Source organism: Acomys minous, assembly GCF_964271855.1.
Source record: "Acomys minous genome assembly, chromosome: 6".
Lineage (NCBI taxonomy): Eukaryota > Metazoa > Chordata > Mammalia > Rodentia > Muridae > Acomys > Acomys minous.
The window spans coordinates 72,824,119-72,837,671 of NC_140487.1; the positions used below are offsets into that span (position 1 = coordinate 72,824,119).

The 13,553-nt window shown below is 44.3% G+C and overlaps 1 protein-coding gene across 1 annotated transcript; it reads right to left on the reverse strand.

Moving 5' to 3' along the window:
* Positions 1 to 332: 332 nt before the first annotated feature.
* Positions 333 to 10,114, reverse strand: LOC311599381 (aldo-keto reductase family 1 member B7). The gene is made up of 10 exons (XM_084785234.1): positions 9,969 to 10,114; positions 7,396 to 7,563; positions 6,724 to 6,840; positions 5,476 to 5,553; positions 4,530 to 4,652; positions 4,268 to 4,374; positions 3,536 to 3,617; positions 3,016 to 3,099; positions 2,347 to 2,429; positions 333 to 666 (listed from the first exon to the last, which is right to left on the reverse strand). Exons 1-10 carry the CDS (start codon positions 10,032 to 10,034, stop codon positions 624 to 626), a joined length of 951 nt encoding a protein of 316 aa, XP_084641360.1. The 5' UTR covers positions 10,035 to 10,114; the 3' UTR covers positions 333 to 623.
* Positions 10,115 to 13,553: the final 3,439 nt, after the last annotated feature.

Here is a 13,553-nt window from a genome sequence, read left to right on the forward strand (position 1 = left end):
ACTGTGATTGAGACACATAAGACAGCCGGGTGCGGTGGCGCACACCTGTGATACCTGCACTCAGGGAGGCAGAGGCAGGCAGATCATTGTGAGTTTGGAGCCAGCCTGGTTTACAAAGTGAGTCCAGGACAGCCAAGACTACAGAGAAACCCAGTCTCAATTTAAAAAAAAGAAAAAGAAAAAGAAAGAAAGAAAGAAAGAAAGAAAGAAAAAAGAAAAAAGAAAAAAAAGAAAGAAAAGAAAAAAGGCCACGTAAAATATGTAAGCTGTTATCTCTACAAGTTGCCTTTGGTCATGGTGGTTATCACAGCAATGGACAACATACTACAAGAGTTACTATTATGATTTTTTTATTGCTCTATCTTTGTATCTTCAGTGTTACCAGTGTTCCTGGTACCAAACAAACATTTGGTCCAACGTTGATAACAAGAACCGCTGTTGTTTGTTTCTCTAAGTCACATTGCCCTGTGACAGTCTGCTCCTTGCTAAACACAAAAATTTCAATTCAGCATTGCCTGATTGTGGTCTACATTGAGATTAGCTTTCGAAAAACTTGGCTAAAATCGGACTCAGGAAGAGTGAGTTTCACACAAGGAAGAGGGTCTCCATCAAGCGAGCCGGCTTCAGAATTCAGCGTGGAAAGGATAGTCCTCTTCGTCAGCTGCGCTGCAGGAACAAACACGAAGAAGAAAACAGTCCAAAGAGGCAAAAAAATATGATTTGAGGCATTCTCGCATGACATCTTCAGCTATCTCTGTGCTCTTTCAATCTCTTCCCTAACAAGACTATGAACACAGGACATGGAGGGGGCCACCCGGCATGACTTTCTCCCAGATTATGAGAGGAGTATAAAGGAAGGAGGGCCTGCAAACATTCAACGACCCAGTCATCAGTAAATTGTCTTAATGAGGGATCATAAGTAAGCCGACATCCAGCTGAGGGCTCAGAACTATTGTCTCAAATTCTCACATCACTGTGAAGTGGGAAATACTATTAAAATTAACAGATCGGTTATGAGTATTAAATAAGATGCCAATAAAAGCAAAGAGATTAAAGTGTCTGCTGTATCCTAAGCTAGTATTCAGTGAATGTTTGCTGTGACTTTGTGATGTCACTGAACTACCCAAGGCCTCGTCACTAGTGAATAAGTGGTAGAGTTTGGATTTGGACCCAGCGAGGTTTACTTCTGAGGCTTTCAAATGCACTAGCTCAACATATACTCTTAGCTGATACCCAACAGGTATAATAAATACATCCCAAACACTTGATGTTTTTTTTTTACCAAAATGCTAATTCTGCATTTGAGTTGCTCAAGAGAAAGCAAAACAAAAAGATTAAAAAAACACATTGAGCTGTTAAAAGTTTTTGGCAAATTAGATTGACTGCATGTTCCCATTTATCCAGAATGTGGTCTTCCTCATTTCCTCCCCGACACTATGGTCCAGGTCTGGAGAATGCCATTTTCTCTATGGGCTACTATAGTAGTCTCTCAATGCACAAGTCATTGTGAATCTTTTAAGACATGTGAACTCATTCCAGCCTCTGCTAAAACTTCCCTCATGGCTTATCTTCCCTGCAGACCTGAAAAATCAAAGACCTGTCCATAGTCTGGACCATCTGCATGATCTTAACCTAAAGGTACTCAACATCCTGTTTTCTTACAATAACACTTACTCGTTCCACGATATTCTCAATCCTCACTCAAGTGCTCTGAGCACGTCACACCAGGGCATTTAGCCTGGTTGCTGTGGTTGTCAAGATTTCCCGAAATATCTGTGTTACTCGTCTTTCACTTTCTTCAACTGTCACTTTATCAGCAAAGCTTCCCCTGGATAGCCATGTATCAAAGTGTCTCTACGACCCAGGGCTCACTACATCCTATGGCTTTTGCCCTAACTTATTTTTCTCTGTGGCATTTGTTACTCTCCAACATATGTATTCCCAGTGAGCTCACTTTTCCCCTCTGTAGAATGTAAGACCAGGAACAGGAAGTCTGCAGTGTGATTTCCTGGATACCCACATCATTCCTGGCACATGATAGTAAGTTACTGAGGGAATGAGTGAGGAATGGGAGCTGGAGAACTTCTGACTCCCACAGAGTAGAGACAGCTCCTTCCTCAAAACTCCTAGCTCTGTGTGCAGGAGCCAGAAACTGAGCAGCAAATAACAACGTCTCTCCTGGTGACTCCCTAGGACTCAAACTTTAGTTGTTTACAATTGTCAGAAAAAAGATTTGAAGACAAAAGTCATCCTACAATCCCACATGCCTTCTGTTTCTTTCAACTAACCCATAAGAACCTTAGAAAGAGGCCTGACCAACCTCCCGCTTAGCCTGGTACCACTTACACGAACACGCTACAGGCCCTCCAGTTCCTGTTGAAGCTGAGGATGGCAGCCATCTCCTCATCACTCAGCTGGAAGTCAAAGACCTGGAAGGCAAGAGTCCCAGAGCAGCCTCAGCAGGGAAAGTGCTGGAGGGATGTGAGGTTCTAGGCGTTTCTCCTATATGTCCATTATAATGTGCAAACACGTTGTTCTCTGAATTAAGGGTAAATTATTTACAGAGCTTAGTCTTCTAAGAGGGAAGAGGTTGAGTTTATAGGTATGCTAAGTGTGTACGATGGCTGTGACTCCTGAAGGTACCGCAGAGGACAGTTTTTCAAGCCCAGTCCATACGTCTACAAGACAGTCCATAGCTGGCCAGTACAATGTTCGGCCTATGATCTAAGTGTTCAGTGGTAAGAGGTGGTCTTTTCAGTGGTATGAGGCACAGCTGTGATCAGTCCTGATAGGGCTTTGCTGGTACCTGCCCCGAGTCCATCAGTGGCCAACTGGTGATCATCTCTGCTCTGGTGGGCCCAGCTTTCTGGCCTATGAGTTGATTAAAGTGCTTGGAAGAGGGGGAGACGCACTAGCCATGAAAGGGTTGCATGAGAAGTTGAAAGCCAGGGCCCCCTTCTGCCCGCCTATCATCTGCTCCACTGAGGACTGTCGGATGAACAAGCCAGGTCTTACCTGGATGTTCTCCTGTATGCGGGAGGGGGTCACAGACTTGGGGATCACCGCCACATTCCTTTGGATGTGGAACCGAATCAGAACCTGCGAATGAAGAAGGGAAGGCGCGTGTCCAGTTATCTACGAGAATTTCTCCTTCTGGTGAAATGACAACCTATGGCTTAACAACAACAGTTAATATTAACAGCATTTCACTGTTAGGGGCGTTTCCCAGCTCCCTTCTTACGTCCCTCGGTCCTGGAAATGGCACTGACTTTCCTGGTTAGGAATGAGGAGAGTAGCCTGTGCTCATAAGGCCAAGACGCTAAACTAGTGCAGTTGAACAAAGCCCAAGACCTTGGTGGGAAGCCTACAGGCAGAGGCAGTCCTTTCTTCACTAATACAAGCTGTATTTCCTGAGGCTCCCAACAAGCTCACAATTCCCATTTCTTCCTCTCCAATGAATTAAAAGTAAGCGACACCATTAAACACTTGACTACAAAGTAGATTGTGAGAGAAATGGGGGAACACTCTATTTTACCTGAGCGGCGGTTTTCCCATGCTTCGCAGCAATCTCTTTGATCTTGGGGATCTCCAGAACTAATGGGTCCTCTGGCTTGGCACTAGAGGAAGAAAGATGGCCAGAGTGAAAAATCACCATGGCTACTACGTGCCAGTGAGCATCACTTCCAGGAACAGCATCAAGGCTGAGCATCTATCTCAGCCTTTTCCCTGTACAAGGCAGGCAAGAGGACCTGAGAGTGCTGTGTCTTTCCCCTGGGTTCAGGCATAGATGCTAGTGCTTTAGCAATTGAGAAGATTGCCCTGCACTTTTTTGCAGAAATGGAGTGAATATTCCAGGAGATCAGGCATATTACCATTTAAAAAGCACATTAGTTCCAAAAAAAAAAAAAAAAAAAAAAAACAACCTATAAAGCCAGGCGTGGTGGCGCACGCCTTTAATCCCAGCACTTGGGAGGCAGAGGCAGGTGGATCGCTGTGAGTTCGAGGCCAGCCTGGTCTACAAAAGGGAGTCTAGGACAGCCAAGGCTACACAGAGAAACCTTGTCTCGAAAAACCAAAAAAATAAAATAAAATAAATAAAAATAAAAAACACATTAGCCTGCCAGTCCCACTTGGGTTACCAAACACATCTTTTTCCTTTGTGCCTTGGAAATTACATGCTAATAGCAACAAATTATAAAAATGCTAAATTTAAGAGTGATTAAAAAAAGAAGAAGAAGAAGAAAGTGGCAGCACTCTGAAGCCTTACTGAGGTCTGTCTGGCGAGCCAAGGGGACTGTAGGCTGTGATGGTGATGCCCTTGGAGTGACAGTACTGGATCAGCTTTTCCTGGGTGAGGTATGGGTGGCTCTCAACCTGCAAGAGAGAACACCTCCATCACTGGGGAAGTAGGCTGTCTGCCTCCCACCTCCCTAAGCATCCTGAACTCTGACCCCTGAAAGAAGACTCACTCCCCTGGCCCACAAATGTTGCAGCAGGCACAGAGCAGGACCTGCACACACAGAACGCACCTGGTTGGTCACTGGCTTATGTTTGAGTCCGGGCTTGTTCAGGAGCCTTTCAATCTGGAAGTGGTTGAAGTTGGAGACGCCCAAAGCTTTCACCAGCCCCTGGTCCACCAGTTCCTCCATGACCTGTCACAGAGAGGGATATTGTATAGATGCCTGTAGGAAGGATATGCGGTACTGGCTTGCTCAGCCCTTGCATAGAGGAAAGGCTCCTGCACGGCAAAGTTAAGAGAGGCACTAAAGGAGAATTTTGGTCTAGACAGTGGTACCCTTAGGGCTGCTTCCAGCCCTTCTACCCTTATCCTCTAATACAGCTGTGGTTACAGGCATACAGCAAGAAAAGCCTTGCAGCTATATGGCCTAGACTTGGGTGGCCTGACATCTGTCCCACTAGGCTCTGGTCCAACCCAAATTGCATCCACCCATGGATCTGAGGTTTGTCTATTTATCGCCTAAATATAATGAGCTTGTTCTAAATTTTCCCTTTAGCTAGGATAAACTTTCTCCTGCACTGTACCTAGGACGAGTCATGTCCTTCCTTTTTATCTCTTTGTTTTTTATTTTTTGTTCACTGACGTACTCAGTCCTGTTTGTGTCTATCAGAGCCTCTGGCTTGCAGCAAAATATTTTTGTTGTTGTTCTTTTAAGTGTTTCACGGGACCAGGGAAACGTCTTAGTGGGTAAGGTCCTTGCTTCCAAGGCAGAAAGTCTCAGTTTATTCATGGAGCCTACATGGTAGAAGGAAAGAACCTACTTCTGATAGCCGTGCACTGACCTTCCCAAGCACCTCTGCATCCACTACTCTAAAGGAGAAAGGGAGAATGGGAGAACAATAGTTCTGAGACTGTATACAAAGCACTTGAGCCTTTTCATGCCAGGGTGGAGTCTCTAGGGGCCTGAGAAAAGATTTTCTTAAGCCCGAGCACACTTGAGAGAGGTTAGAACCTACCTCCCAGGCCTCCAAGAACGTGGATTTACCCATGAGTACTTTGCCTTTTGGATCTGTAGGTACTATCTCATTTCCAGCCTGCAAATGAAAAAACAAAGGGCCCTGGAATCTACACTGAGACATCCGGTCCTGTGAAGAGATGTCTCAGGACAGTGAAACCAGAAATACACGTGCCTGCACAGTGTTTGGTCAAACACCTCAGGGCTCACATAAAATAGTCATCTTCAGTAAAGTATCGGGGCCAATCTACCATGGGATGTGAAGTCCTCTATTTCTGGCAATACTGGATTGGCTCCAAATCCATTAATACATTATAGGAGCCATCGTTATCATCATGGAAATTAACCAATGTAAACTTGGGAGGAAATTTTAATTTCAAGGTCACAAGACCATGCCACTGTCACTGTAGCTGGGTCATGAGGGCAACAGATAAGAATTCACATCCCTCCAACTCTTGGGAGTAGAGCCCCAGACACAGTACAGTGGTTCCTCAAGTTGGACTAACTGCCAACATCACCATACTTGGAGGCCACTCCCTAGACATACTTTGAGTAATAGGGACTTACTCAAGTTTATCTCAAAAGATCCTGCCCAGGGCACTCCTAGGTGTGGATTCAACAGGAAGATGACTGGCCACTTGCAGCTTATCTTAGCTGGTGGCAGAAATGACTGTTTCTTTCACACATACCATTGGGGGGGATGGGGAAGCAAGCATGTGCTTGTCTGCTCTGAACAAGATTTTCTGGGAACTAAAGAAATGGCTCAGCAGATAAGAGCACTTTTGGCTCTTGCAAAGGAAGCAGGTCTGGTTCCCAGCATACATGAGGTATTTCATTCATAACTTTAATTCCCAGGGATCCCCTGCTCTCTTCTGATCTCCACAGGCACCAAGAATGGGCATAGTGCACATACATACATATAGATAAAATACTCATACACAGGAAACAGATTTTAAAAAATTTTAAGCCCGGTGTAGTGGCACATGCCTTTAATCCCAGCACTCGGGGAGGCAGAGGCAGGTGGATCACTATGAGTTCGAGGCCAGCCTGGTCTACAAAGCAAATCCAGGATAGCCAAGGCTAACACAGAGAGACCCTGTCTTGAAAAACAAAACAAAACAACAAACAAAACCCAACAAAATTTTTTTTAATCTCCTGCTTCATCCATTCCCAGTGTCATTGTCTGGACACAATAGCCATTTTGTGTCATCTCCCAGAAGATAGAGAGGAGGCAAAGAACAGCTCAAACCTGAAATCCCTGTGGCCAGTGAATTAGATACAGGTCCAGATAGTCCAGTTTCAGATCCGAGAGGGTTTTCTGAAAGGCTTTCTTCACCAGGCTTTTCTCAAAGAAGGTGGCCCACAGCTGCAGGGTGTGACAAAGGGGACCTTAAGACTAGGGCGAGAAAGGGCCACACCACACCACTCTCCTTACTTTGAGATTTCTAAACCGTAGGACAGGCCATTCGCTTATAATAAATCAGTGAAGGAACACATCCCGGGAGGTCATTAGCTCTCAGCGAGTCAAGGTCATTTCCTAAGTGTTCTTCTGTGCTCCTGGTCTTCTTTGTTTCTTAGGTCACTGGACGTAGTTGGCCATTGACAAAAGCTTTATGTTCCTACGTCATGCCTTTCTGTGGTTCTCTCTTCTCTAGGGTTGGAGTTATGACTCCTCAAGTTCAAGCTCTGGCCCTTTTGGTACTCCCTCATCCCCAGGCCCGCCTGGCTCTGTGGTTGAATGGCAATGAGTATACACAGTTGTGGACACTCCAATGTCAGGCGTGTTTGTGTGTAGAAGTCTACCTAGAGCTGTAATGAGGGCAGGGCCTATGGGCTAGGGATAGCTAATAAGCCCTTGAAGCTGGCCGTACTCAGATACTCCGCCTGCCTTGAATTGCTGTCCCCCCAAGTGTCACTGTACCTTGCTGACGATGAAGAGGTCTTCCCGCTTCACAACCTTCTCTTTGATCTTCTCTTGGATTCCTTCTCCCACTTCATTCTCATTCTGATACACATAGGCGCAGTCGATGTGGCGGTACCCAGCATCAATGGCCGCCTTCACAGCTTCCTTGACTTTGCCTGGGGGAGACTGAAGGGCAATAGAAAAGGCCACTAGATGCTCCCAAAGGCTCCCTAGATGGCCAAAGGCTCCACATGGAACAGACTCTCAAAACCACAGCCTTGCTGGAGCCCCATTTCCAAGTGGACATGGGAGAGGAAAGTATACACTGGGAAACTTTTCAAAGGGAAAGAAAATGGTGAATTTTTAAAATTTTTGTTAAATATTTAGGTTAGCATACAAAATGATGAATCTCATCGTAGCATCTTAATACATGTGTCATTGTAACGATTATCACCCATAGCCTAGTCTAGTCAAAGTCACTTGTCCTCTAATCCAGGTTTGTCTTTAAGTGTCCCCAGTTTCTGAGAGTAACAGATGGCTCCTCTTGCAACTTGCTGAAGGCTGGGCTGAAAACTAGATTATGAAGAGACCAAAAGGAATTCTCAGACTCTAGACAGAAGGATCTCAAAAACCATTATAGTGACCTAATTTGAACTCCATTAAGGTACAGTATGAAGGTGAGCAGATTCGTCAATTTCTCTAAATGTTGACAGCAAAATGTAGCAATAGTTATGGGCCCTGCCCCGTGAGGCCTTTGTGTTGCTTGCTTGCCACACAGCTGTGAAGTTTTTAGTACAGCACCTGGTACTTAGTAAGGCTGAGTGGATATGTAATCACTTTTTCAGAAGAACAAACAGGAAGCTGTTGTGTAGGCGCCTCTTCCATTTGTCCTGGGTTTTATACCTAGCAGAAACGTTATAACAGTGGGTCCCCTCCCCACTGATAAGAAAAAGACGACGAAACAAAAGAAGCGGATATTTGTAATATTGCCTTGTGCCCTAACATAGCCTAGCTAGGCACTGGTTTAGGAAAACAAGCACCGAGAACTCAGGTGTCTGCGGAGGACAGTGCTCCCTGCCTGTGACCCCACCGCAAGAGGCGCAATCGCAGAAGGGCCATGGCTCTGAGGCCAGCCTAGGGCACACTGCCATCTCACTCAAAGCAAAACAGAAACATCTTTCTGGATGTGGTGGCCCATGTTTGTAATCCTAGCCCTCGGGAGGTAGATAGTAAGATAATCAAGTCCAGTCCTAGCCACATAATGAGTTGTAGGTCAACCTGGTCTGTATAAGACACTCAAACAATAGCAAATAAACAACATGTCATTGCTCACAAAATCTAAAAAAAAAAAATTTTTTTTTAAAGTATCCAACCTTGAGAAGCATATAAAACAAAGGTCAACAGCTCTGCCATCACGAGCACAAAGAATTGCCAGAGATTCAAAAGCACTGAGGTCCGGGCCCAAAGCATCAGCCTCCTCCCTGCACATCCACTGAGCGCGCAGCATCCTTGCAGCAGCACCAACTCCTTTCCTTGCAAATGACCCCTTCACAATAGTCCCATCTGCTTTCGAAAGTTCATCTCATCTAAATTTATCCAGGGTGAGTGGATTCCCTGGAGACTTGGTGGGATGTGAAATTTCTTATCTGGTTGAAAGTCCCGCTACTCTAGGAAGATCACACTCTTGCACAGAAACAACAAGGGGCTCTACCCTCTGCGCAGAGAAGAAAAGAGAAATAGAGGAGGAAGACCAGAAATGAATCTCTGAGAGGATAAACATGCGTGCAAACCACTCCCGATCCAGGGGTAAAGCCTCACACTTATGATCCCAGCAGGCAAGAAGCTGAGACAGGGGGCTTACTCCAAGCTCACTCAAGGTCAGTTTAGGTTACGGAGTGAGACCCTTGTCTCAAGAAACCAAAATCAAAATTAAAAACAGCTCCTGGAAACAAGCTGGCTATTGTGTTATCGCTGAGGGAAAAGGCCTGAAACCGCGTCAGGTGTGTCCCAAGATTTCCTGGGAAGTGTGCTGTATTGGGCACTGGATGGGTGGGGCCATGGAACATCTGGCCAGCAGAGGTTAACACAGCTGGCGATAGACATGAGCTGACTCCCAGCCCAGGCTCTGTGGTTCCTATGTGCTCAGGTCTTACTGTGTGAGGGAGTCATGTCTTGGTGAAGTGCAGGGGCCAGTTCAGCAGCCTGGACCACTCAGAGTCTGGTATCATGAGCAGGAGAGGGGCCAGGGCCTTCAGAACTCTCTATCTTCTCTCTCAGTCACTGAGCCCACAACAAACCATCAGAGAGCCTCTGAGTCCCAAGGGAAAGCTTCCTAAGAGAATAACCACCCTCAAAGTTGTTATCCCCCCAAAGTATAGTACCAACCTAACCATCACACTTGCCAAGTAAGCTGTTGCCATTTCTGGGAAAGACTTGTCTTAGAACTTTGCAGCCCAAAGCAGCCCCAAATGAAAAGAAATTGGGTGATAATTGTGGGGTTCCAAATCCAAGGCAGATGCTGTGCAAAGAAGGGAAAATGCCAAGACACTAAGCCTCCAACAGAAGCGGGTGTCCCAGGATTGCACACTCACCTTCCAGGTGCCCAGGCCCACGATGGGCATCTTGGCTTTGGTCCTGAGTTCCACAAAGGCAGCCATGGTTGCTGCAGAGACTTCTCTGAGAAAGCAGATGAAATGCGCTTCCTCTCCAAGGAGGCTGCTGCTGAAGTTTTTATGTCCTGGATAAAGGAGGCGGGCTCTTATTGCGTTAGCAAACAGCCACAGCCAACGGTTAGGGCGTTAGACTAGAAACTTCATTCCAGCCTTTTGAAGGTCAGATTAATAATTAAGCTCGGTAGAATACAAAGTCTCCGTGGTGCAGAATGCATGGTTTTCTGGGAGTGAGGCTCAGAGGTGTGTGATCCTAAATAGCAAGGTTGAAAGGTCAGCCAAGAAAAATTGATAAGCTCATTTGTGATGGGACACTGCCTGCCATTAGGGCGAATATAACCCTAGTGAACTGCATCAGTGTTCAAGCAGTTTGAGGCAGGGGGAAATGTCAAGGAAAAATGAGAGGTCTTACAGTAACTATTTTGAAACAGACTGTCCGGGCCACAGAAATAAGAGCAAGGCCATATCTGTTAACAGAGGAAACTGACAGGCGACCTAGTGGGAAGATGTTTCTTTTGTAGGCCATGGACACTGGTGTGCTACGCTCCAGTTATGAGAAATGCCTGTAATTTAATTTGCTTTAATGCAATTTCTGTCAGATTGTTGGGCAAATATTTCCTAAAGGATGAAAGTTACCTGCTAATCATTTGGACAGGACCTTTTAATAATAAAATTCTCTTTCTTCTTTTATTTCTCCTTTCTTTTCTTTGCTTCTTCATTCCCTCCTTTTCTTTCTTCCTCCTATTCTTTTCTTTCAGATGTGGGAATTTGACCAATTGTTGTGTTTATAATGAAGTTTTTAAAAATTGTGCCTGATTTTTAAAATTATGATTATAAAATGTTAAATACTCAACTATGAAAAATAAAGATTGTTTATACACATTGTATTGTGAGATTATAGAGGAAAATTATTCCCCTCACTCAAATTGCCATTCCCAGTGCTGTTTTCTTCTGTTTTTGCATATGTGTTATTAACAGTTTCTCTGAGAATATGTGTCTTAATGCTTAAAGAATATATATATACATATATATAATTAACTTCATAAAACAAGCTTTTAAAACATTTATAACAATTCATTTTGGTTTTTTTTTTTTTTACTTGTGCATGTGTCCAGCATGTGTGTGCACATGCCTTTATAGGGCATAAGAAGACATCAGATCTCCTGGAGGTTTACAGGTAGCTATAAGCCACCAGATGTGGCTTGGAGCCTCTGTTAGAGCAGGATGGTCTCCTAACTGCTGAGCCTTCCGTCCAGCTCTAAAACACCATTTTATTTTATTTTAGTTTAGTTTTTTTGAGACAGCTTTTCTCTGTGTAGCCTTGGCTGCCCTGGACTAACTTTGTAGCAACCTGGCCTCAGACTCACAACCATCCACCTGCCTCTGCCTCCCGAGTGCTGGGATTAAAGGTGTGCGCCACCCCCCCCACCTCCCCCACCTCCCTACCCTCGGCTAAAACATCATTTTAAAATTACTTTTACAACATACATCCGAAAGGTATATGTTAGGGACCATAGGCCATACGACCAATGTTCAGCCATCTTGTCCAAGTCTGCACCTTTAAGTCTCTGTCTTTCCCAGAGCTTACCTTTCACCAGAAACTAGCTGACCCTGCTGCGAGTCAGCAGTTAAGGATAGACAGGGATGGAGCGACCTTGTTGTGAGTCAGCAGTTAGACTAAAGCTAGGGCAAGATACCCTGTGTGGCAGGACATTAGGACCCTGCCTGGAATTCCCTGTGTTTTGAGAAAAGCCTGCAGCTGAGTTACTATAACAATATGCTCCCCTTGCCTTCTGACTTATAAAAGCTGCTGCCTGACTAATAAAGTTTGAGAGTTTGATCAATCAGACTTGCTCTCCTTCTTTGTGTCTTGCATTTTTCAACAGGTGACCTCCCTCTTGAGTTTTATTCGAACCCCGCCGGTCGGATCAAGTGGCGCCGAATGACGGGCTCGAGGAACGGAGCACTCACCTGTCCGTCGCTCTTCAAGGACCGGCCTGTCACCCTGGATCTCCAAGGACTTCGTGCCTGTGAGACAGACAGATCGGCTTGGATCGTCGTGGAATACCCACCCGTGAGACAGATCAGCTTGGATCGCCACGACTCTCCCAATCGTGAGACAGATCGAACAAGGTAAGTGACGGCAATACATATGGGACAATCACTTAGCAAACATGAATTGTTTTTCTTTATTTGTGTTTATTTGTGTAGACTTTCTCACTATGAGATAGAAATAATCAACCCCCTTGACTGTTTTCTTAGACTACTGGACGGACAGACTAGGGCACATAACTTGTCCCTCATAGTGAAGAAAGACAAACTTGTCACTTTTTTTTGTCTTTGTCTGGTGTTTAAATGTTGTTTTATATATTATATTCTGTTGGAGAGAAAAAAAAACAAAATTTCATCTGCTGGCCATTAGTTCTAACTCAGTTCAATGATTCTCAAGAAAAAGAAACAACAAAAACTGATAAACTAGCTCTGTCCTTGGAGCCAGGCTGCCTGGATCAAACTGACAGGAAGCCCAGGGCTGCCTGAACTCCTAGTGATGTGCTCTAAACTCCAGCCAGCCCAAATCCCTCAAACATGGCAAGTACAAGGTCACTACCCACAACAGAAAAAATTAGGTTGCTAAAAAATGAGAGCTAATATGATAGGTCTTTCCAGGAACTGCGTGGTAAGCAATGACCAGATAAAGCCACTGGTAAGGTCTTTTTCAATCCTAGTCACTCTTTAGACTCCTTGGTAATGGGCTCTGAATAACTTTCACTACAGAGGCTGTGTATTTTCAACAGGGGCTGGAGAGATGGCTCAGAGGTTAAGAGCACTGCCTGCTCTTCCAAAGATCCTGAGTTTGATACCCAGCAACCACATGGTGGCTCACAACCATCTATAATGAGATCTAGTGCCCTCATGCAGAAATACATGCAGGCAAAACACTGTATACTTAATAAATAAATCTTTTAAAAAAAGAATGGATACATTTGAGAATACAGAAAAATATATGTTCTGGCAAACAATGGTATGTATTCGCTTATAAGTAGATATTAGCCCAACATAAATGCTCTCTGAGAAACTCCACCTAGTGGAGGATTGGGACAAATACTGGAAATCATTGCCAAACTATGGGCAAAGAACTATGAGTTATATAAAAGGGTGGCCCAGATAAAAAACATTAACAAGTATTTAAGATTATGGATGAAAGGTAACTTAATAAAAATCATTAGAAACAGATGACATGGGATTGAGACAAGGATCCCATACCTGCCCCACTATAAAAAAAATAAATCAATAGTTTAATCAATTAATATTATCTATGTCTTGATTGATTGCTGATGGGTTAAAAAATATAACAATAATAATAATTATAGACATAATAATAAACATTCTTAAGCCATACTGGTACTTTAACTGTAACTGGTATGTAAAGTTAAGAACTACTATCACAAACTGTTTAAAATAATTAAAACTTATGATTTTATTAGGTACTAGCTCAGTTAATCACAG

Bases quoted from the DNA above. Each gene is read 5' to 3' on its own strand.
- LOC311599381 (XM_084785234.1), bottom strand. From the start codon at position 10,034: ATGGCTGCCTTTGTGGAACTCAGGACCAAAGCCAAGATGCCCATCGTG. The intron at 3,618-4,267 runs GTAAGGCTTCAG...TTCTTCCTCTAG, and splicing joins GGCTCGCCAGACAGACCTCA to TGCCAAGCCAGAGGACCCAT. The intron at 2,430-3,015 runs GTAAGACCTGGC...CTTGCCTTCCAG, and splicing joins GCATACAGGAGAACATCCAG to GTCTTTGACTTCCAGCTGAG.